The sequence below is a fragment of the Crocodylus porosus genome, unplaced genomic scaffold (genome assembly GCF_001723895.1).
Source record: "Crocodylus porosus isolate Cpor-Errol unplaced genomic scaffold, CroPor_comp1, whole genome shotgun sequence".
Lineage (NCBI taxonomy): Eukaryota > Metazoa > Chordata > Crocodylia > Crocodylidae > Crocodylus > Crocodylus porosus.
In genome coordinates, this window is record NW_017728913.1 from 6,483,469 (window position 1) to 6,509,485 (window position 26,017).

Sequence of the window (26,017 nt, forward strand, 5' to 3'; positions counted from 1 at the left end):
ACAGAAGGGTTTCTTAAGCTTGAAGGAGGAGTGGCATCTGCTGCCCGCCGATCAATTACCTGACAGCTTCATGAGAAAGTCCGACGCCATCTTGACAGAGATGTCCTGGCTGAATAATGCTGAGGCTGTATTGGCCACAAAGTCAGAGGAGTCTTTCAGCTTTCTGTTGTTGGCAGCTCTGTCGACAGTGCTAAGAGCAAAGGATGCAGCTGAGATGCCAGTGTCATCTTTGGGCTCTTCCTTTACTAATAAGGGTGGAACACCAGTACTGGCCTGCCCAGCCAGGTCAGGTGTTTTAGACACAGAAGCAGGTCCTATAAGCTCAGATCCTCCTTCCCTCTTCTGTGTAGGACAAGAGTCATTATTTAGCTGTGGTGACCCCTTGATCTCAGTTTCTGGGATTTCCTCCTTCACTTTGGATTCTGTCCTGAGGAAGTGCTGATGGCAACGCATGTGGAGTTTCAAGCTGAAGTGGCGGGAGGAGGTGAAAGGGCATAGCTGGCACTGGAAGGTCTCTCCCCTGTCCTGGTGTTGGTGAACCTGATTAAATGGTTAAGAACAAAAAACACCTACATTTAAGAAACAAGCTATACAAATATTGGAGATGTTTCACCCCTATGCCACACTGGCACACATTTTTATTAAGAAAATGAAATGAAAGGTTTGCCAGTTAGCTGACATGAAAGATGCTAAATAAAATCCATTATTAATAAAAATAGCATTATTGCATACAGAGGGCAAAGTATCTAAATCTCAAGGCCTGCTGAAAAATAAAATAGGACATTTTTCTGCATCATCAAAATTGGTAGCCCTTATGACCTGATCCTAACGTTCACCACTGCATAAAACTGACTCTTCCTATAGAAGAATAGCCTAATAGCCCTCTATAAACAGTGCAAACCTGGAAACATACTAATGTGAATAGCAACCCTTCTACTTAGTTTAAGTCCCATATGAATCCTCTATTAAAAGAAAAAAAATGGTTTCTGTTTATCTAAATTGCAACAAACGTTGTCAGTGGCTAACTTATTCTATCAGAAAATGAAAGATTTTATGGCAACAAATAAATATAATGAAACAGCCCATACTGTTGGTCAAACACTACCTGGAAATATTTACCTTTTTGTTTTTTGTTTTGTTTTGTTTGGGCTTGGTTTGGTTTTTTGTTTGTATTGAACATCTTCAATGTGTTCTGGGCAGGAACTGTGCCTGCCTATACGTTTGCCTAGCACAGTGGGTCCCAAACAGGGACAGGCTGTGCACCATCAATTTAAAACAATACAACCTTAAGTACGACCAGCAAATTTTTCAGTTCAACCTTAAATACCACCAGCAATTTTCTGTCATATAAAGTAATTATAATAAATCTGTTAACACGTGGCACTGACAGGTTGGCTGTGTACCACAGATCCACTGGCCTAGTACATTGGGGGCCTCCCCCAATTACTGCCATTCAGAGCTACCTCACAAATATATGCATGTTTTATATAAAATGTGCATATATTGGGGGGGTATAGCATTATAGTATATATGTATGTGTATATATATCTACATATCTAGATATATATATATCTATATAGCATTTAAGAAGGGGGTAACTAAGCCAAGCATAATGCCAGCAGGTGCAAAGCAAACTTGCCTATACAACTTCCTCAGTGCATTGTGATACAATTACCCAATATTAACCCTAGATATTCCTCGAGCAAAGATTGCCAGACATGTAAATTTGTTCTAGACCCCTGAGTGAATGTATGATCTGGATGAACTGGCACTAGGCTGAAATCAATACAATCATTTTCACTCAACTAGAGTGGTTGGAAGTTTTTCAACAAAACAGATTTTTGTTGAGAAATGGCTGTTCATTGAACCTGAAATGTTTTACCTAAAGCATCTGGGGTTCAATAACCATCATCAGGTCAAAGGCAGGGTTCTCATGTGACCCTGTCTCATTTCCTTATTGACCTTGGTACTTCCAGAGTGACGGAACGCAGCCAGCCAAGACTTTATAACTCACTGCTGTGAACATGGGAGTCTGAAAGTCCTGGGACCCCAAGTTCTAACTGGAGCTCAGTTCCCAACTCTGCAACAGCAGACTGGGAAGCTACAGCATTAACTGTGGTACCTTAGAGCCTGGTCTCCCTGCCACAGAGCCAGGACTGGGACCCTAGGAAGACCCAGGCTCTTAGAGTCTATCGCTAGGGACAGAAGCTACACATAAACTGGTTTAAGTGATCAGAAACTGGTTTAAACCTGTAACAAAACAGAAACTTAGTGCACATAAACCAGTTTTAAAATGGCTAAAACTGATTTAAGATAAACCTGGTTGAAAATGGTATCAGACTTAAGTGATTTGGGTTGAACCAGTTTATGGAACTTCTGTCCCAGACCCCTTCCTGGTTTAAGTTAAATCAGAGTCTTGCAGGATCCCAGCATTTTGCAACCCTGGGCTGTGCTGTCTGCTCCAGAGAGCAGGGTTGGCCCCACCTCTCTGCTCTCTAGCCAGAGCAGTGAGGGCTGGCTGACAAGTGGGGGGGGGCATGCCTAGCTGGGGATGCAGCCCAGTCTTCAGGAATGGGGGAAAGGGCAGAGATGAAGGTTAAACACCCCTTCCCGTGCTCAAACTTACTGCTGGCTGCAATTGTGAACTACAAATCCCAGAGGCACCTGGAAGCAGGAAGAAGAAGTGATGAGCAACCCTGCAGAGTCCTGATGCTTTAAGTCTGGACTGCAAATCCCAGAGACCTCTGGGGCAGCAGGAAGAGGAAGTGAACATACAGCCAGACAGCTGTGCTCTAGTGTCCCCTGGCTTCTGGCCTGAGTGTTTACTTCTGTTTCAATTTAATCTGTGCATCTTAGGCTAACCTTCAAAGACTGAATCGATTCAGCCTCAGGCTTTCTGACTATCTGTACTTAGCCTATGGCTCCAGGATAGCTCACCATGCAGATTTCCCTCACAGCATATTTCATTTTGGAAACACTGTATTTTGTTGTTTCCACAATAAAACTTTTTCAGAATCTCCTGTTCATGAGAAATTGTTTTTAAAAACTTGGTTTCAGTCTGGTTCAAATGAAAACCATATGCATATTATAAAAAATATATGCAAATCTCTTGTGAACCAGAAATCTTGTATTTCAACCAGATTTACCAGTGATCTAAACAGGATCTGATTTAAGGCTGGCAGAGATGAGTGGTTAGTGAGCCAAACATCTCACTCCTGTTCTATACCGCTCTGCACTCAGTAAAACTGCATTTCATTGATGCTGCTCTGATTTACAGAGCAGCAGTACCCAAAGGTTGCAAAGTTTAGGTGGTACTCAGAGTCAGAGGGAATCTCAGCAGAACATAATTTAGAGAACAACATTCTTAACATGATACAAATGTGCTGTTTACAAAACAAGTAAACTTTATGCAAGCGTGCCAAACTCATCCAGACCAAGGCCCAAAGTGTGGTGTGGTATTAATCTGTGGGCCACATCAGACCCACAGACCAGCTCCACATTTTGGATCTGGAGCTGTGCTGCCAGCACTAGGTTGTGCAGTATGGAGCCCCATGGAGCCCCAGAGCAACTGTGCATATAGCACAGCCCCAGAGCAGCACACAGCCTCTCTGGAGCTGAGAGGTTCACAGCAGCTGCTTTCCACTCCGGGACACGAGCTGGAACGGGCACCCCATGCACCACACAGGGCAATCCGGCACAACACGTGGCATGTGGGTCACTCTGAGACCGATGGGCAGCACCAGTGGCCAGGTTATATGGCTTCAGAGGATGGATCCAGCCCACTGGCCATATGTTTGACACCCCTGCTTTAAGTTATTGATTTGGATTGTGCTAGCACTGTTGACAGAAGATGAATGTCTGTTCTGGTGTATGTTTGGGGGGATTGATTATGTTTCTGAAAGTTAAATCTATTACTTTATGAGTTGGATTCATTAATATTTTTTTTAAATGGCAACAAATGAAAAATTAAAGACCACTGCTGAAGCCCAGCTCTTACATCATCCAAAGTCAGTTTTAAATCTCAACCACAGTAGAATAATGTGATATACTATAGATAGGAAAAAATATAATGAAAGTGCTGTAAACACTACTGAAAATATTGTGGAATGTGATTTTTCCTTTTTGAGGGGTGCAGAGATGAGATAAAGGTTGCAAGCACTATTACTACAGTAACTTTATCTCATATACACACTGAAATCCATATGTTAGGCTATATCTTTAGAATCCCCAAGAATCAGTCTCTCCCCACCCTCTTTTTAACAAATTCTTCTGGAGGCTCCATGTCACAGCCATGAATATGATTTCTTTTGAAGCCACTCAAAGCCATGGTCTCAGTCAGGTGACAAAGTCTTTATGACAGCTCAGCTTCCTTTCGAAGGGCTCAGCAGGCCACCTTTGAAGAATGCTGATGAAAAGAGAGAGCAGATCTCTGTGACTTGGATTTCCCTTCTCAGAGGTCACAGCAGCAACATCACCCAGGCTGCCAGGGCCTGCTTTGTCTTAAAACAAAACGCACTCTACATTACACTTTTGCAGATGTACAAAAGGAATTTCATGAAGGAGAAAAAAGGAGAACTTCCTGCCAACTGAATTTTAAAAAGAGAATTTGGAAGGTATTATACCACAATTCAAGGGCGCAAGATTAAATCATAAGACATTATTAAAACAGCGTCATGCCCAGGTGTTAGTTTTTAGAGCACTGCATATAAGCTGCTTCTAGCAGTACTTTTAAAATTCCAATAAATAATAACTGGCTTAAAATATAAATACTAATAGAAAAAGAAAATTATGATTTTCCTTAAAAGAGATTTTAACTGTCATTCACATCCTAGGTCCTGGACAGCAGCAAAGAGTTATAGAAATTGGTTTACTATAGGCAATAGCTACTTGCAGATGCTTCACAGGGGAAAAAAAGCAAGGAACCCTTTAACAGACAGTTCTAGGATAACTATTCCATACAAGTTTCCTCCTAATACCTATCAACAATTGGTTGATCTACCCACAGGTGCATGAGAGTTTATACATTTTGTATTCTATTTAATGTACTGTGGATATCGTCCACAATTTCCTAAATTTTGTTTTAATCTTGGTCTTAAAAATATTATGTAGTAAAATATTGGCTGTAGCCTTTTTGGCTGTAGCCTCAATCCCACAAGCACTTTTACATATGCTTAATGTGAAGCATGAAAGGCACAGAAATTTAAATGTGTGTGTGTATTACCAGAATTAGAGGGTAACTACATACATTTCAAACTTACTTTGTTTTTAGTGTTTTTTGTAGTTGTACTACACAAGAGAATAAAAAGTTTAGATTATTTTCTCTGACATGTATTTATTATTTTGGTCTCCCCTCAGCTCCAGACCAAGCAGTCCCACTTTTTTCAGCTTCTCTTTTCTTGCCATACTGCTAATAAATTGTCGCTCATTTATAATCCTTACTAGATGCAGAATGACCAAAATTGAGCACAATATACAAAACTGAGCCTCCTGTTTACATAATGCCATTGTAATATTTCCAATATGATTTTAAGAGGTATTTAAATATGTAATTTGCATTTTAACCACTGCTGTACACTGAGGACAGGTTTCACTGAGCTGTTTACAGTGACATTCAGGTATTTTCCCTGAATGGTTACAATTTGTTGTCTTAAATGCAGCTACAAGCATGATTAACTCAAACTGTTTCCAATATGCACTACCACATATTTGCCAACAATTTCACTTGCTACCATGCTGATCAATCCCCTACCTTTGTTTGGTCCTTTTGAGGTTCTTCTCAATCTTATCTAGTCTTGACTTAAATAACTTTGTGTCACCTGTAGTTTTTCCATAGATCATGACTAAATCTATAAAAACAACCCCTGCCCTAGTTTGGAGCACACTTCTGTTAACCTTTTGTCATGCTTAAAATTGATAATTTATTCCTACCCTTTGTTTTACTGTCTCTTGGTAACTTCCTAATCTTTGATAGTACTTCACTCCTCTCTTTACAACTACTTAATTTTCTTGACAGCCTCTTAGTAAGTGACTTTGCCAAAGGGTTTTTTAAAGGCCAAATAAATTATCTCAGTTGAATGTCCTTTATCCATTATTTTGTTGACATGCTCAATGTATTCTAGTAGATGCGAGCATGATATTCTTTTACAGAACCAGTGCCTTCCAATCATACCACACCAATTCAGGTGTTTAGTAATTCTATGTTTTGTCATTTCAATTAATTTATCTGGTATTATCTGGGATTTGCAAAGTCAGCCCTTAGTGCCTTTTCTTTACAAAGAGAAATTCAAGATTTGCCACTAGCTGACTTGCATGAGAAAAGGTATTTTTCTAAGGGTAGGAACCTTCCTCCAAGTGTGTTAAACTTATTTAACATAAGAGGTACAATGAGCAATTAATTCAGCAGGAGTTACTTTTGAACAAATACCTCCATGTTTCTTAAGACTAAGCAAAGACTATTGTAGCAGGGCACTAGGGTGCCTGCTACTGAATAGTAGTAAATAGGCTCAGCTGCCATTCACCAGGGCAGCAGGTGGGAGTTGCTATGGCAACTGACTGGGTCAGCTGACCGCCAGGGGGCAGGGCCTGGCCTTTATAAACAGAGAAGGCTAAGGCCAGAGTCAGTTCCTCTGCTGGCAGCCTAAGAGGCAGAGCAGAGCACCTGCTTGACAGTACTGGGTGGAAGAAACCTTGATAACAAGGAGATATGTGAGAGGGAGCCAGGTTGGCTTGGAAGTTGTGTTATAACCCAGGAGAGGGAGATTTTGGTTTTGGTTACTGTTATGAACTGGAGGACTGGGTGAGGCTGTAGGGGTGGAGGAGGCCTCAAGGGAGCTCCCTGGTAGAAGGGGGGACTTTCTAGTACCACAGAGGGTGCCGCATTTTGGGGGTGTCCCGACCTCAGCCCAGTGTGGGCAGCTTTGGGAAGAGCTTGGTGTAGGCAGAAGCCCAGTGAGCGTAGGACCCTAGAAGGGATCTGGGGCCAGGTAAGGCTGCGGCTGCCTGAGCCCTGACTGTGGCGAGTGGGAGAAACGTGAGCAAGGGCCCCAGTGTGGGCAGGGAGCGCGAGCCTATTGAGCAGGCCCCGGGAAGGGGGCGAGCCTATAGAGGCAAGGCCCAGAGTGGGCGGTGGTAGAAGGGCAAGGCCCTGGCGTGGGTTATGAGAATACAAGAGATGGGCCGCAGGAGAAGTGAGGGGGCACCCGTGAGGGCGCAGCTCCAGTACAGTAAGATCCCATGCCAAGGAGGGCAGGAAGACAGCCTCCCATTAATGATATACCAACAAGATGTGGCGGGCGAGATAGAGGGTGCATTCAAGACCCAATTTGGTGGGGTAGGTAGGGGTGCTAGGGGAGGTCACGGCACCCCTAAAGGCCCCTCCTGCCACAACTATTCTCCTCCTCCGCTGTGCTCTAGAACTGTTTAATTGTAGATGCTGAAGTTCCTTGTCTTAACCTTGTCTCAGTGTGAAAACTGACCAGTTTAAAAGCAGACGTTTGAAGTTGCTGACTTTAACTACTGACTAGATGCAATTGTCTCCCTGATTACTCTCCACATCATGTATTCAGCACCCTTTTCCTAATCTGGAGGCTGGTTATATACGTAACTCTATTAATATATTTGTATCCCTAGGACATAAGATTTTTAGTCATGCACGGCATGTCCAGACATGCAGGTATTTCCAGCACTGATAACTTGCAGCGTGGCAGAATGGGTTTGACACCGTGATAAACACACACTAGAAAAAACCAGTGTGGTACACATGGTGGCAGTGTGTGCTGCACAGAACTGGAGCCTGTGCAGCCAGATCCATAGTCTGGCTGCTGGCCAGGCTCCCTGAGGCTGGATTGCCACTACTGGACCCCTGGGAGGCCCCCAGGACCCCAAGTAAGCCTGCTGGGGCCAGCCCAGGTACTGGCCCCAACCTCCCCTACTCTACCTGCTACACACCAGAGCACACATGCATGAATGTTTCCTGGGGGCAAGCAACAGCAGCACAACTATGTGCTATTGCTATTTGTCCCTGGGGAAATGGATGTGCAAGCTCATCTAGACACATCCACAGAGCCTACTGTTTGGTCCCCTTAGCACAACCACAGACACAATCAATTCAATGGTGAAAGTAATGCTACCCCTTCCCCCACCTCCACAGCCTGATCTGCCTTTTCTGTTTAGTTTACACAATCATCTCTTTGATTTCTGCCGTTTCATCATGCTGCAACAATATCCTCTATGTTAAGATCCTCTTCCACTACCAGGCAATCTAGTTAACCTATTTCTACTTCAAGCTTCTTCTTTTGCAAGATATAAAACTATAACTATAAATGTCTCTATATTATACAGTACATACTTACTTACAAAAATTTTGGTCCAAATTATGTTTTTTAGTACTTAGGCTGACACCCTGTTTCTTTTCTGGCATGAAGCTCTGTGATCTTGGCCTGTTTCTCCACAAGGAACATGGAGAGCTGGAGCAAGAAGCTGTGTGGTAGTGACTGCATACCCCTGAGATACTACAGGGCCAGAAGCTGACTGATGGATGCCTACAGCACTGCTCTGAAGTGAATTTCATCCACAGTAGCCTAGAAGGGGAAACTGAAAAGGCTGAGACATCCTTCCCAAATAATCACTTTTCTGATCCTTCTAAAATAATATTGTTTTTCTAATCTTCAAAAAGTGTATATGCATCGAGATAACTGTGGCCCCTTCTACATATTATATCTATTGTGCAAGTACCTTGTTAATTTCACAATACATTTAGACTGGCTACACCTGCAAATTAACTATGGCAAATTAAAAGAGGTCCAACCAGAGATAAAGTTATTGCTTAAAAATATGTAATAATTTTATAGCTGGTTTCTAGCTAACTTTAATTTGCATGTGTAGGCAGTCGGCAGCTGGGAGAATGCAGCTGCTGGGGACCACAACACACCCTTGAGGCTGGGAGGTGGCAGGGGCTGTGATCTCCCAGCTGCAGGGTGCTCCACACACCCCAGGTGCTGAGAGATCGCAGCAGCACCCTGTGGCTGATGGGCCCAGGTGCACCACACAAAGAGCCAGGGCTAAGAGATTTTCAGTTGACAGGACTCTGTCCCAGCTAGGCCTCTCAGCCCTTGCTGCACGTGATTCCTGTGGATGGGAGTCTCCTCAGCAGAGGGACCTCCCAGTCATGGGAGACTGCTTCTTGCTAATGCAGGGGGAGCCCATAATTGGGCTCCCCCTGCCACAGCAATAAGGTGCAATGGGATCTAATGCACAATCCCACAATCACGCTTCCTGCCATGCACATGTGATCCTATAGCATCTTTACCTGAACATGTAGAGAAGACCTGTAGGAAAGGTCTTAGGAACTATTTTCTTTGCTCTTTGCCTCTCTATTTTGCTTAACATCAGTTTCAATGCTTAGAACACCTGTTGAAACCATGCTGTGATCTCCAAAATACATCTGAGATGAGAGCAACTGCAACCACACCTGACAGACTTTCCAAGGACGCAAGACCAAAAGGTAAGGACTGACATTTGGGCTTATGCAGATGCTATGGTTGTTGTCCCCATCACAGGCCAATAAAACAACTATGTTCAGTTATAAATTCTGTACTGCATCTATTTTAGGTTTCCCTAACAACCGAAATATCATACAGCAATTAAAGATAACATTCTGTGCCTGAAATGGCAGTATCCTCTCAATCCCCCATTCCTGTAACATGCATGCAAGGGTGCTTTCCTTCTCGTCTTTCACGTCCACACCTCCTGTTGTGAGTGGTTCTAGGAAAGGACCTCTACTGGTTGAAGTGCTGTCAAAAAAGTTTGTATAGATGTGAACATGATTAGCTCGGAATGAGTCCATTATTCTGTCTAGTAAGGTGTTCCTTACCTGGAGACAAGACACCAAAAATATTTTCAGTGACCATGACCTGGTCTAATTAGCATGTTCTAATTGACATAAAGGTATTAGAAACTGTTTTTTTCTACTGCATAAAATGGAAAACAGGAAAAAAGAAGCAATCCCAATATGAAATCCTATAATCATTCACAGAAAGCAAAACTCAGAATTTCTAAGTACTGTGTGGATCTGGAAAAGACCTACAACATATACAGTTCTACAGAGGGGTGCAGATACTGCAGCTCTGGGCTGGTTAGTCCCAAATGTCATGAGAAAAAACTGCTTGGATTCTGAAGACAAGCATAATAGGACAAATGCCCTGAAAGAAGTAACATCTGCCATCCTGTTCAGCAGAACATAAAACTGAGGTCCCTTCTACATATTACATGCATTATGCAATTAACCAATTACTTGCACAATTAATTTAGACTGGCTACACATGCAAATTAACTATCATGCCATAAAAAGGTCCAACCAGCTATAAAGGTAGAGCTGAAAAATGAGTGATAATTTTATAGCTGGTCTCTCTCCTTTTAATTTGTTCCTATAGCAGGGTCCCCCCCCAGCGGCTGGGAACCCTGTCAGCTGATGGGGCTCCCAGCCTCAGGGGTGCGCCAAGTGCTGCCAGAGCTGTGAGTCCCACACTTGAGGGGATTCTCAGCCGCAGCAGCACCCCACAGCGGTCAGGAAGAAAAGCCCCACAGGTCCTGGGGCTGAGTGCCTCCGCCTCACACATTAGCAAGGCTAAGAGTCCTGCAGCTACAGAACTGGCTCCCCTATACCAGCAATAAGGCAGGATAGGATCTGAGGCTGGATCCCACAATCACGTGTGGCATGGCAGGAGGTGTTATTGTGTGGCTCACATACTAGATACTATCATATCTTTACCAACATGTGTTGGGTCTGGATTTAGGTGGAATCCTGTCTGAGCAGATAGTATAGCCTGATAAACAGACCTATTCCAGTAGAGCATTCTACAGCGAGTCCTTTGTTTTGTGAAACCACACTTCCCCAGAGATAATACACAATCTTATCTGCAGCCACTGTAAACTGATTGGGTGTGGCAAGTAAAAACAGTCTGTGTAGGTAAATTCCCTCTTTACCCACAAAAAGCTAAATAGTGCCATTAAATCTCTAAATGATGATGAGAACCCATACTGCCTCTCCAATTAACAACTTCTGTTTTACCGTAAGACCTCTGATTAGTCTATTTCTTTAGGCTTTCCCATATTCTGTTGTGAACACACTTTTGTTTTTAGGAAGCAATTTTTATAAAGTATTTCCTTCAAATCTCTGTATGCTGTGGATTTAGAATAGCCTACTGAATCCTACTCATACTTCTATGCATTTGTATACGCAGTGTCAACCACAGCCCCCAACATGCTGCATCATGACCTGTGAGACTAAACTGTGTCAAGTGCCAAGACTTGCAGCCTGCATGCCCCACCTCCATGGTAAGGATGTGGCTTGCTGGAATCTGCTAGTTTATTTTATTGATTCATATATAAAATCTCTTTTTTATAAGTGACTCTGGGTTTATGAATAGTTTTATGGATTTTTTTTTAAACTGTGCCAAATCAGTTAACCACTTTGAAACGTGGTGAAGATGCACTTCATCCCACAAACCAGGAATAAATTTAACACTAATAGTTCTTTCACCCTTTCACTCAGACCAAAGACTGAAAATACTCATGTGCTATTATTTCACATTTGCATTCAGACTGTTTAATCAAATGAGAATCAAATGATCGTGTTGAGAGCTATCCACTGAGAACAGTTGTGAATCACCAGAGGTTTAAATTTGGAGATGCTCTTCTATTGTGTGCCAGTGCATCTCACTGTTACAGTGAAAGAGAAAAAAGATAAAGGTTTGCAGGTACGTAGTATCTGAATCACAAAAGATCAATATCAACACCCTGAATTGCACCAAGAAACAAACAGACCTCACGCACATGTTGATCTGAAGGGGTGAAAGAGTAAAACTTTAGGAACCACATACGGGCACACTTTTAGAGCAGATGGGAATTTACCAAACCCCCACCACTGAGGACATCATGGACTAAAGAAATGTGATGTCAAAGTAGCAACATGCAAACACCCGTTATATAATTTAAACACATTAATGTTACCAAGTAACATGCAAAATTTTATTGCCTTTGGGGCAGAAGAGTGTATGTGTGTGTGCTTTGAGGGTTTGCAGGATTTTGAGGGATTTTAGAGGATTTGAACAAACAGCTACCACACACCAGTGTAGAATTGTTCTGAATTACAGACTTGTGCTGAAATCATTTTAAAACAGTATCCCCTATAAGGCCTGCAGTTCTTATCTGTGATATGAGGTGAAATTTCTCACAAGTTAGTGTCTGTCTGTATCACAAAGGTAATAGCTAGTATTAATACAGAAGAGGGTCAGCTGTTATTCTTATCGCACTATTAGGATGAGACATGGCTTATAAGGTGTTAGCAGACATGCATTGTTTCTGTTTACAAATAGCTTGAATTGATTAAACCTCAGTTCTTCACACAGAGCAGAACAATTAAAAATAGTCTTTGGTGCTGTCAGACATTCTTGGGGACTGCTCTACATAATTAAATCTTTGGTACCTTTTTTTATGATGAAAATCTTTGTTGAAAGATGAAACGTTACACAGGGCAGTGCAATGTTTTAATAGAACTTACAAAGGAGGTTTTAAAAAAAAATAAAATTTTAGATGTGGAATAATATCCCAAGGATATATAACCAATACTTTATTGAAGGCCTCCCTCAAATTCCTTGAGTTAGAAGGTTAGCAATAGTGGATGAGTTAACACAGGTCTTTAAGTCCATCCATTTCATGGCATGGAAATATTTTCTTAAATTCTATCTAGTCCTTTGCCCAGTCTAATTATTGCTACCAACATTATACCCACATCTCTTGGAAGGTTATGCAACAATCTAACCGTATGCTCTGCAATTTGATCTGTGGTCTACCAGTAATCCAACGGGCTACTAGAAGTTGGGAAGAAGGGCATGCCACAGAATTTGGAGTCCCTGGAGCCCAATGGAAATGGCCATTGACAGCAACCCCCTGGGTCCAGGCTGCTAGCTCAACACAGTCCCATGCTGCCACACCCCCCCAGACCCATGCTGCTACTGTGTTCCACATGCCCCTGGATCTGCACTGCCACCCAAAAATGGCCCCACACTGCTACCCAAATTGGATCTGTGGATCCAGCCTGGGAGAAGCCCCTGCAGTCTGTATCTGGCATGGTACCTGCAGTGAATTTGACACCCCTGATGTACCAGATTCCAATTTCAGAAAACTAACATTACCCCTATAAAACTTGTATGTTCTGGGGCATAAACACACAGCATAAAAGAACTCTGGTCCTTCTCTGTTTCTGATTTCTCTGCAGCAGTGTTCTGACAGACGGGGAGCTGCTGTGATGAGTTACAAATACTGTAGGTTCTAAGTGTTTCTGATTGTTGTAAGGTGTTTTGGTTCAAGACAAATGGAGTTAATTCATGAAGATGCTGACTATACGTAGACAAAACAGAGTCAGAGAACCATCCATCTGCCAGTACTTAAGAGACAATATATGTGCCATTCATTGCCTTTAATGTCTTATATCTGGACCCCCCCCTACCCACACTGAGTTTATCAGACTGGCCTGCAAAGAGAAAGGTCCCAACTCGCAAACACAAAAAAACTAGAAGGCAATAGAAAATATCACCAGGAAATAGATAAACTGCAGCAGGGAACAAATGCGGATAAGTTGTCTGGGGATCAAAAAACTGGGTTCTTGCCTAGGGCCTACACCATGGAGTGCCAGGTCTTAGGTAATACAGACCTGTTACAGACTGTGTGTTATTCAAAACCGCCCCCCAAAGTCCCACCCCCTCCTTCAAAAAACAAAACCCCTTTTTCTCTTTGCTCATGCTTTTGTTCCTAGCATTAGAAGTGAAAACATACTTCTGCCTGAAGAGGTTGAACTGCACTTACTGTTGGTCACAGGCTCCTGAAAGGAAGAACTGCATGTCCTCAACCCAGGCAGACCTGATGGAGTAAGACCTAATGAGCAATGCACCTGGTACAGTGGCCCAGGAGCCACTCTAAAAATACGAAGTCCATCCTGTAAGATCTAAAGGCATGACACTTGAGACATGATGGAGTAAACTCAGAATGGTGAGACATGATGGAGTAAACTCAGAATGGTCAGGGATGGGTTCTGCTAGCCTTGCCTACGTGAAGTGTAAACCACAATGACTCAACTGAAGTCAATGGCTACAGACATACCCTTTATAGCAGCAGGGGCCAACTTTCTTGGCAGGTGTGCCACTCCAAACCCCTTCCTCTTCCTGATCTGCTGCTCTGCTTTCTACTCTATGCTCCCTGCTGGATCTCATGCTCAGTCTTTTGCTCCCTGCCTATCTTCTGCTGTGCTGCTTGCCCCCTCATTGATCTGCCAGTGGCTGTCCATGCCATCCCTTGTGCCACAAGTTGGCCACCCCTGCTATCTAGAAAGTGACACCTATCACCCTACATTCTATTAAGCCTACTGGAGATACTATTTAAAATTGTTTGCTTTTGCCAATTTAACATATACATAAAATTTACTTCAGGTAGTACAGGCCTCAAATAGTGAGTATTGTTCCAAAAAAAAAAAAAAAGAAGTAACACTTTTTCACACACACCCCTCTCCGAAGTTAATAGAAATATTTTTTTAAAATATTTCACTGAAGTGCCTGCAACCCTAACTTTACCATATGTGCTCAACCAGGCAGGCAAAAAGTAAAACGGAGTCTACTTTCACTGTCCAAACTATATAAAATTGCAGAAGGAATTTTTAAAATCTAACTTTAATATTTTATATTTTATGCTTTCATTTTTAATCACAAGATGGTTTAGTAGCACAGGTAAGAAAATAATATCCCTTCCCCCCTCCCCGCCCTGCCCTTAAGTATTACTTTTAGTCAGACACATTCTTTTTTCTATTTGTTTAGTTGTTGACACAGTCTATTCCTTGATAGTGAACAGATCCCTTACCTTCATGTGTGATTTGAGATTGTCCTTGCGTGCACAGCGGAAGGGACAGAGTGGGCACTGGTGACTCTTTAAACCTGTATGAATCACCATATGTCGTTTCCAGTAACTCTTCCTCTTTATAACCAAGCCACAGATTGGACACTGAAAAGGTTTTCCTCCTTCTTCTTCTGAAGCTTAGCAGAAGGGGAGAAAAAAAAAGAGAAGAGCTTTTAAAGCCATGAGTAGAATACTTTCTTCTTGTAAACGTACCCACATATCATTTTTAAATTTAAGTATCTCATCTGCAAAGAGACAGCAATGGTTAAAGAATAATGCTCATCAACATATTTCAGTTATTCTCCTGACATATCCCCATTGACCTAAGCTCATCCTTGAAAGTCAGATTTGTTTATAAAGTTGAAGTCTTAAATAGCCTTTGGATAGCCAGTAGGAGATGCTATTCTGTCTTATTTGGCTACAACGCTTCATATTATCTGGTTGAACCAAGATGGACTTTTCTCATAAACATTGTTCTGAGGTCAAAACTTCCTATCCACTGTCAACTGAATGTGGGCATACATGCGTAACTCTTGGCTTACAAATTCAAAATTCACACAGCCCTGCATTTGATGGATAAATGAAAAAAATATTAAATATAGAATAATTCATAGTTCTTAGCTGAAAACCATGCTGGTGCCATTAATGATATTCAACTCCAGTAGCGAGCAACTTCAGAGTCCCTGCTGTTGAACTTGTTTAGTTATGGCTTTAGCAGATGCCGCTGCCATTTCAGCCATCAGGAGGTCTTAGGGTCATGGGTTTTCTCTTCTTCTTTTCTATTCCTCTGTTGCTAGCACATTAAATCTATGCCCTCCTAGACATTTGGCCTCTGTTTTGCACAGCACTGCCCAAAATAGGAGGAAATGCAACCAAGGCGAGGAAGAAGATTTTTGTATTTGTCAGTAAATATAGTTTATCTTCTAAGTACAGAGTAACAACCAGGCTAAGAGGAAAAGAGATAGTTAACTGTATTAAGTCAGAAGCAAAGTATCTGACATCTCCCTACAAATGCCTCTGCCCATTATGAGAAAATCTGTAGTGTTATCATGGAACTAGAAGTAATTTTTGAGGGCTGAAATAGAAATTGATTGTTTTTGAATATCCAGAAGCCAGTACTGTTTATCCTGCTATTGGAAATTACTTACAGCATATTTCAGTTCATTACTAGCAGCTATTTTCTACCTGCAAGAATTAAGCATATGTCAACTCCTCGTATGATTGGGAACCAACTGACAAAACCTTCAGAAAGATGGTGTAAAATCCTGCAGTATCATTCCTATACCCAGGTAGGAGACAAAAACAATTCATCTGATTAGATGGTCCTTACTGGCCTAACCAACAAGCCTTAAAGTATATTTTCAATGCATGTGTTTTGCAGGTTCTGAAATTCTACTCGTGATGTTTTCTATCACACTAAATATATTATCAAATTGTTCCCTCATTGCATCTCTGCAGAGTCAGCAGAAACCAATGCAAGAATTGCTAGTGTTTCACTTCTTTAATGTCTTTACTTATTTCTTCATAAAAGGTAAACGGCAAACTATAAGAATATACATTCATAGCATTTTATCCATCAATTCTCTTCCCTCTATCATCCCCTCTTTGTCAGCCACTGATTATCCATAGGAATCCAGAAAATGTTCTATTTTGTTTTTATCATCTATTTTCTACCCTTTTAACAATACATACATTGATAAAAAGGGTAGTTCAACAGCAGTTACTCATATCATTGTCGGCAAAAAAATCCAATTGCAAGAGGACTGATAATGGCAAATCCTAATATACAGGAATTATGATTAAAAAAGGAGTCAGAAGCCCATCTGAGCCTAGAGGCACACCAATTTCTGCATGCCAGTTTCTGTAGCCAATGGCACAAGAGAATGTGGTGTGGTTCAGACTTCCCGCCTGAATGGCCAGGTACCATTTATAGGTAGGCCAACTGGGGATGGCCCAGCCTAGACAAACTCAGGGCTGTAGAGTTGACTTATAACCACTCTGCCCTTGAGCCCCTTTGGGATTTCAGTAACTGAGCAGGGATCCTGGTTTTCTCTGATAAAAAAAAAAAACCCTCCAAATTTTGGATTAAAAAACGTAACCCAAAACACATATTTTTCTATTATTAAAATGGAACACCACTATATTTATATCTGTCTACAGATATATAGATATAGATAGATGTATTTCTATCTATATATAGATACCTATATCTATATATCTAGATAGATATTGATATAGATATATAAAATCTATATAAAATTGGGGATTATATAGAGAGAGAAAGATCCATACATAGATATAGATCTATATCGATATATATATATATAATCCCCAATTTTCAGTGGTGTTCCATTTTAATAATGGAAAAATATGGATTTTTGTTACTTTTTTAATCCAACATTTGGAGATTTTTTTTTTTAAATGAGAGAAAACCAGGATCCCTGCTCAGTTACTTAAATCCCAAAGGGCCTCAATGGCAGAGTGGTTATAAGTCAACTCTACAGCCCTGAGTTTGTGCCATGCTCTAGGCTGGGCCACCCCTAGTTGACCTACCTGTAAACGGTACCTGGCCATTCAGGCGGGACGTCCGAGTCACACCACATTCTCTTGTGCCACTGGCTGCAGAAACTGGTTTGCCTCTTTTATATATATTTTAGTGAGCTTTCATTTTAATCATGGAAAAATGTGGACTTTGGGTTACTTTTTTTTAATCCAAAAATTGGGGATACTTTTTTTTTTTTAATCAGAGGAAACCAGGATCCCTGCTGATGACAAGAATGCAGCCATCTCTGAAATGGAACGTGAGAGCCCTCTCTAACGTTACATAATGACTTGGCACAAGAAACAAAGACTATGGGACCTGAGTCTCCTCCAATTTATACTGAACTCTATTCTGCACTTAAGTAAAAATTAGGAACAAGTCCAATGAGTTCAACAGCAGTACACAACTGAGGAGAAATTAGATTCCGTGTATCTACATGAAACTTTGGCCAGGATGCTGGAAGAACTGTAGGCAAGACATTATGACTCAGAATGTAGTGAGGATGTAAGGACAGACATCAATATTCTTCCAGAAACAGACTTGAATCAAACACTCTAGCACTCCATTTCACATTTCATCTGAAAGGCAGCACCACCAGCCTTCAGATGTCTCATTACACCCTGCCAACACAGTGATTTTTGGGGATGCCACTTACTTCTCTTCTGCACCAGCTTGCTCTTTTATCAGTCATATCCCATTCATGTAATTGTCAGGCCTGACCAAAGTTAGCGTGAGAGATCGGGCAAGATTGCAGCCTGGGTATATTCAAACAAACAAATTATAGAGAGTTAAGAGGAGAGGGGAATTACTGTGCATCAGCTACTCTGCAGTAAGTATCCACGGGCCTGCTTTGACCTCATGAGAAGTGAAAGCTAAATAAGGGCAGCTTAGTCTTCAGTGAAACAGGGTTAAGTTGCCACAATTAAGCTTTCACTTATCAGAGGGTAAGAGCGGGCCCATGAACAGCTATTTGGCACCAGTTTCTCCACAGTAATTCCTTGCCTTCCTCTGTAAATTGCTCATTTATCCATTACTTTACTTACTGAAAAAGTTTATATACTCAGATTTTGGCAGATGAGCCCTAACTCTTTTTTTTGTTGCAAGAATGTTTGTGTGGGCTCCACAACCCAGAATCTATCCTACCTGTTAGGTGCCTAGCTGCAATCCTATTTCACCTGCTTGGATCTCTGAAAAACCATTGATGCCACTACTTTTTTGTAATGTACTTTCACCTTAGCCTTAGGACAAAGTCAGAAAAAGCAGCCATGTGGGAGAAAGGACCATGTCGTCTCTTCTGTTAGCAGTTTTTCAGCAAATGTAAACGACTGTTTCATGGTTATCAAGGTCCAGAGCAGGGCAGAAGGAACAGGACCACACTTAGGCATCTAATAAGTGGAACAGATTTTAGCAGCTTCTTTACTCATCAGTACATGATAGAGCTCATCGGCCACTGGCTGTCACTGATGGCAAAATTAAATTCCAGCAGTGGCTGAAAGAAATGTCTTATAACAACTGGAAGCAAACTGGGAATATATGAGAAAACACATGGGGAAATTTGCCAGTCTAAGCCTTCAGAGAACAACTGTCTATCTTATTGGCAGCCCAAGAACCTAGTCCTCAAGAGCACCAACAACAGACAACTGTTTATAAAATTAAGTATTATATTGTGCTTTAGCACCATAAACCATGGCTGCAAAAAGATTCATAGGAGTGTGTGACATTTACTTTCACAGTAAATATACATGCTCACGCTCAGTTACCCAATTCAACTTTTAGAGGAATACAGTACCACCATGTCCACTGCTCAAAAAATCACGCAACAGTGACCTCTTTCTGCACACTCTACATCTACAGAGAGATTGATTATGGAACACCAAATCTAGTCAGCACCCAAACAGTCCATCTAAATGCTTTTCTTGGTCTTTTATTTTCATTTCTTTGCAAGCGGAAAATTAATGAACGTATTGCAAAGGGGCCTGTATACAAAGGCACAACTGTTTTTCATCTTTCATGGTAAAGTTTGTTGGATGCTAACTGAGGTTGTGTGCATATAAACTGAGAGGAAACACCCTTCCCCGGATCCCTTTTTTTTTTTTTTGACACGCACATCTTTATATGCATATACATATGAAATTATAAAAAGCAAATGGAAACAATTATTCCATGGTTACTAAGGACCCGAGGCAATATGCCCCCATTGCCATCTTTTCACAGCACTGCAAGCCTGTGCCTTAAGCCAAGAGTATAGCTGCTAGAAAATTCACTGTATCAGAGCCAGTTCACAAATTGCCAGTACCACATATGTACTTAGACTGCATTCCTCTTGCCCAGGCTGCACAGCCAGAGTCTACAATTCATAATTTGTTAGCCAAACATATGGAACCTGGATTTTACAGGAATAAAAGCCTTTTCTGCACTACTCTTCACTGTCAGGGTACCAAATAATGCAACCACTTTTTGCATACACAGTAATAAGCTTACAATGCTGAAAATTTTTGGAATGGTACGCTGCATTAAATACTGTAATCTATTAATGTAACCAACTCCTTGCAGAGGCATAGCAGGGCAGCTTCAGGCTCTGTGCAGGGCCACAGTGCCAATAGTTGTGGCGTGTCCAGATACCTCTGCAGCAGCTGTTATTTTTGTATTCTCCTAACAGCAGCACCCAGGGCTGCTATCCCAGTCGCTCCCCTCAGTTATGCTGCTGCCTTCTTGCTGTCCTCTTTAGGGCCTTTTATACACATGAAAAAGTTATGCTGCATTAAATTTAAACTAATGTATGAATCAATTCAGTTTAGTTAATGTTGTTTAAGTTCACGTGGACTTTCTTATTCTGGTACAAGAGAGCCATTTTTGGTTTAGTTTATGTCACTTTGGAAAGGTTGCAACTTAAAATCCCCAAAGCCTCTCCGGCCAGGTCTTGTGCCAGGAGCACTCCACTACTCCAGTGTACTTTGTTGGCAAAGCACTCACAATAGACACAGCTTGCACTGGCACAACCTGTTCTTATGCTTATATAAGTTGGTCCTCCCCTCCCTCAAGTCAAAGAAGCACTTTTGCCAATGTAACTTGTCCACATCAGGAGCTTTTGTTGACATGGCTATGCCAGTCACAAATTGTATCTCATAACATTCTTGCCAGAGTTTATGCATAGTTTTATACTGGCTTAACAACACCAATATAATTATCTTGGTATAAGCAGTAAAACATTTCAGTGTAAACAGGTCCTAGCTTACTAACTCAAGCTATATATGTTGTGAAAGTATTTTAGTAAAGCTTCCTCATCCTCTTCACAGAATAGAACTGGTGGCAAGATCACAGTGTCTGAGCTCGGTAGGTATTTCCATGGAAATATAAACACGTGATGCATGCAATTTTTAAAAGAAGTGATAGTATATATGAAATATGGCATATTTTGATCACTGAAATAATATAATCTCCTATATTATTTACTGACTTCTAGTGAACAGTTTGTTAGCAGTATTGTTCCTCCTTGTTTCCTTTAGGTCTACATCCCAGAAGACTGAAAGTCAGGACTAGCAGGGGGGAGGTAGAAGTATAAAGCAGGGTTTTTTTGAGCAGAATTAGAAAAATGCAGTTCATTTTTTTCTATTTTTTTATGACAAAGGATTGTGAAAGAATGAACATGTGAGATTTGTTCGTGCTTCTGCAGAAAATTTTAATGAAAAGTGGCAACATAATAATATACTCTGGTAAATTAGGACAGGTAGTAAGCGATTATACAAAAGTCCATTTGTGACAGAGACAGCAGGAGGGAAAATTCTCCCTTGTCCGATATTTCAAAAGCACTGGTTTTGTACATGTTCACTGATACCATGAGCTCCCTGACAGGGATTCTTTGATCTTCCCCATTAAATATTTCTTGTATGGACCTATTCTGAACTTGGTGAGGGAAAAAAATGCATTTGTATGGAATAAGAAAAAAAAGGTATTGAACTGTACACTCATTATCTTTCAAATATGGAAACACTTGTGAAGGTTTGGTCTTTAAATGATACTTTTAGAAGTACCCTTTTGTTTACTTAGAGTATTTCACTTTTATTTTTCATAATAGGTAGAAACAATGCCAAGCAGACCTATGGGAGAGACATTATACAAATCTACAGCAAAACAAATGTGCCTTACTCAGTGACTGAAATAGTCCATACCTGTGTTCGTGGGCTTAGAAGCTCTTCCCTTAGGGACTGGAAGTAACAATAATTCCAAAGACTGCGGTGGAGTTGCTTTCTCTTGCTTCATCTCTGAAAGCTGCAGGGGATCCTCAGAAACCAATGACTTTTTCTTCTCAGCCAAAAGAGTGCCTGCAGCCCTTGCAGCAACCTCCTTGAGCAGGGCAGCTGAGGAAGTCATGGAAGCAAGGGAAAGGAAAGAACTGGCTGGAGGTGGGTGGTCCTGACCAGGAGTCATGTTTCTTTCACTAACTTTTTTTGATAAAGCTGCTAAGGTGGAGCTGGCAGACTGAGAACTAAAAGGCGAGGAAAAGGATTCAAATCTTACAGTGTCTTCAGTCCTCGAAAGTGATTTGTCCTGAAGAACTGCATTGGCTGCAGCTTTCAGTTTCAGGATAGCTGAATCCGGGGATAAACCACAGGTAGTGGTTGAGTTTGGCAACCACTTACCTTGATTCCATATAAACCGATTACTTGCAGTGTATTGGTCACTTTGTTCCTGCTTCTCAGCGAGCTTCCTGGCAAGAACACTTAGTTGCTGGGCATGATGAGTAGGGGGAGAGAAGGAGAGATTTGAGCCAAGATTTACAGGGGACTCAACCCTGCCATTGACAGGGACAGCAGTGTCCAGCTTGAGGGAACCAGCCTCCAGCAGCCGTCTCAGGTTACTACTCAATGGCTTATTTGGACCAGGAGGTTCATCTTCACCCAAAGATGACACATCAGGGGAAAGGTGCTCTTTACTTTGTAACGTGTCTCTTAGAGCCTCACTCTCAATAGCTCCCAGTTCCAGCGTGTTGCTGCTAGGAGTTGCACTTCCCAAAGAAGTATCTGGGGAAGTGGACTGCTCTTGAATTCTATCCTCAAGAGACAACTTGAAGTTTTCCTGGACTTCTCCATATGATGCTTCTGAGGGGGTCTCTGAAGAGTTTCCAAACCAGTGTTCTTCTTCACTAAGTTCACCTTCCGCTTCCTCCTCTCTAGTACCATCTGGGGGAGACCAAGAAGAACACATTTACTCAAAACTCAGTGGAAAAATGTGCATAAGCATTCTTCATTTTCAGATGCATGTTTCAGTTCTCTAAACACCTAAGCTTCTCTCTTCCCTTTCTGAGAACATTGTGATAAAAACTGGAGACAATGACCTCTATACAAGCCATAAAAATTGGAGCCTATTGAACAGCTCAATCCAATCATATACATACACATAACTTGCTTAATCTTGCCATCATCACCTTAAACCATGGGTGTCTGGAGCTGCATACCAGATCTCGTCTATGGAACCATGTGGACCAGGAATACAGGGGTGGGGTATGTGGCATTAATACCTGTGGCTCTCTGAACTGACACAATGGCACAAGTTAATGGTGCCATCACTCATCTTTCCCCTGAATTCCAGGGTACAGAACTCCCCTGGGGGCCTATTTTGGCAGAGATAGGGCAAGCAGTAGCTGTGTTAACCCCCACCGCTCTCTGAGCCAACACAGTGGCTCAGACACTGAAGGCAGCTAACACTGCTCCTGCTCACCTCACTGCTGAAGGGTGGCCTAGATCTGGGTTTCCTACCACAGTATGACCAGCATAATTGTAGTAATCTATCTGCATGACCACCTGGACATCATCTATCTCTTCCTATGTATTGTGTAAGTTCTTCATGATGAGTTCAGTGGAGTTAAAGCAGATGTATTTAGTCCACTGGGTATCAGCTACCTAAAAACGCTCTAAGGTTAGTACAGTGGTTTTCAACCTTTCTAGACTCAAGGCACCCTTTGGAAAATGCCAGCTCTTATTTTTCATTCTTTTTTTTTTTAGTGTGGAAAAATAGAGCAGTTTCTCTGTTGCAAAGAATCTACAAAGATCACAACAGGTCAGAATGTTTCTAGCACTTTGGAATCTTAGCTGAAATCTTTGGTTTTACCCTGTGAATCACGTCTGCACACCTAACAGTGTTAACACTACGTAGCAACCTGCGGCACCCTTTAATAGATCTTAAGGCACCCGCGGTGCTGTGGCACTGTGGTTGAAAATTACTGGTAGTGCTTAGATTTCTTCAAAAGACAGAGCAGCCATTTAACTATTCATATCAAAAGTAGCTACCTTCAGTTATTTTAATCTCAATCCAATCATATACTTCCTTGTGGAGAAAAAAAACCAAAAAACTTTGGGAGTTTCCTTCCCAGATAGATTTGATTAGTAATGCAGGAACTACTAGATAACGCACTGATCTCCCAGTTATTTGCAGAACTATCCTGTACACCAAATCATTCTTTCTTGTTGCAGAGATGTATTTTTTGTTCTCTGTTACATTTCTTCAATAAAATTAAACAAAGACTATACCAAAATCCATATTATCAAATGAAAAAAAAGTGTTTGCTTCCTTATGGCTAGCTGTATTTTCTCTTCACAGGCAACCGCAATGCATTTCACCTCCCCCAAGATATGACTGACAGTATTTAATGTATGTGCCCCTGGATTGCTCTTCTTCACAGTGGTTTTTCAGAGACAGACATAACCAAACATATTTGTACATCTAACTGGCCAATCAGAAAGCAGCCAAGAATAATAATAGCAACGTTAGAATTAGCTTTATGTTATCACCTTGCAGATACCTTTCTTACATTTCTTGCTTTTAAACTGAATGTCTATTAAAGAGTCCTAGGTAATAACAACTGCAAACCAGTAGGGTTGAAAAAAATTTTATGCACACACTAATACTAGGACTACATTATACATGCCATATCTACCATCACATTTGATTTTTTGGCCCCTCTTATTTTACTTGCAACAAATTACAAAACTTTAGACAGCACTTAATGAAGTAATATTATTTAAGTCTTATATTGGACCTGACTTCCTATGAGTTTTACTTAAAAAAAAAAATACCCAAATGTATTCTATACACACATGAATGCACATGCACACACACATACACCGCCGCCCCCCCCCACAAGCCTGAGTCAATAGATTATTTGAATAAACTATGCTATAAAAATATATGAAAAATAAAATGCGTCTCTAGTCAGTTGCTCTGTCCCAGTAAAATTTCAGTGAAAATGTCTCAAAAAAAATTGAGAGGACACTACCAGCAATAATCCACCACATTTAACTTGGGCTTTAAAATAGGGGAAAAAAAGGAGAAGACAAGAAAATTCCCTTGTTCTTGCAGGGTATGGGAGGGAACAGGTAAGAAGTTATCTAAAATTATTTTGATATTACCCAGGAAAGTTTAGGCAGGTTGTTTTGGAAACGAATGCATCGCCTGGGATAGAATTAAGGATAAACTGTTAAGTTGGGCTGATACCGTGTCAGTATATATAAAAAGGAAAAAGTGCATTTAAGAGTACTAGCCAAGGCTGGGGAGGGCTCCAATTCCTGCTCCACCACCAACTCCCTTTGTGACCTCAAGCAAGTCACTGAAGTCTCTCCATGCCTCAATCCCGCATTTGTAAATGGGCATAGCTACATTTCTCTGCACAACACCCCTATAAGGTGGACAAAGACACAAAAGTTTAGGACAGTCTCAGGTTCTAGAATAAGGAGGGTTACACCTTATGTTTGAAAGAATGTTATGCCTTCAAATAAATAATATTTTTTCCTGATTGTTTCTCTCTTTTTAGTGTCAAACACACCATACTTCTTAGTTACCACCAACAATACAACTTAAATAATAGACCTTTAAAATATTGATCACTTGTCTGTCATGTTGGCATCTGAAATTCAACTCCTCTAAGCATATCTAGAATTGTTGCTCTAAGGATAGACACTAATGCTTTGCATAAATTTTCACTATCTAACTCTTTTTGCTAGGTCTTACCTGTTAGAGAAAAAGCGCAGTGATTGACTAATGGGACACCAGCATTTGGAGTGTCCCTTAGGCAGAGAAGAAAAGGGAACGTAAGGGTCAGGGAGAGAGGGAAGAGCTGTTTCTACTATCACAGAAGACTGAGAATGCAGTTTTGTCCTGGAAACACAGTCCTACTGCACATGTGCCAAAGACAATGAGAAAAGAGCTCAGGGCTGCTCCTATGGTGCTCTTCTCTTCTACTCGCATAGATTCTCTATTTGTTTTGGCCCCATAGAGAACACCCACTGTAGGCTCCAATGAAGGGGAGCCAGAAGGGTGCACCATCCCTTCCTTTATTAAAAGGAGAGGGAAAGCTTCCCACACCCTGGTCACGTCCAGATGAACGCACACATGCCTCTTGCCCCATCTCAAACCCCTTTAAGGTGGGGCAAGAGGCACATATGGGTATGAAAAAATGTTCCCCACACTGTATGAAAAAATGTTCCCCACACTGCACACTTGCAGCACAGGGAGAAAATTAGACCCCAATCCAGGGGC

General features: G+C 41.4%; 1 protein-coding gene across 1 annotated transcript in view; it reads right to left on the reverse strand.

Moving 5' to 3' along the window:
- ZNF827 (zinc finger protein 827) overlaps positions 1-22,690 on the reverse strand; it is a 116,610-nt gene extending 93,920 nt beyond the window's left edge. Inside the window, exons 1-4 of the mRNA XM_019534327.1 lie at positions 22,126-22,690; positions 21,655-21,843; positions 14,908-15,080; positions 60-540 (exon numbers count right to left, since the gene is read on the reverse strand). Of these exons, the coding sequence (XP_019389872.1) occupies positions 60-540; positions 14,908-15,080; positions 21,655-21,843; positions 22,126-22,690 (1,408 nt within the window). The remainder of the gene's footprint in view (positions 1-59; positions 541-14,907; positions 15,081-21,654; positions 21,844-22,125) is intronic.
- Positions 22,691-26,017: the final 3,327 nt, after the last annotated feature.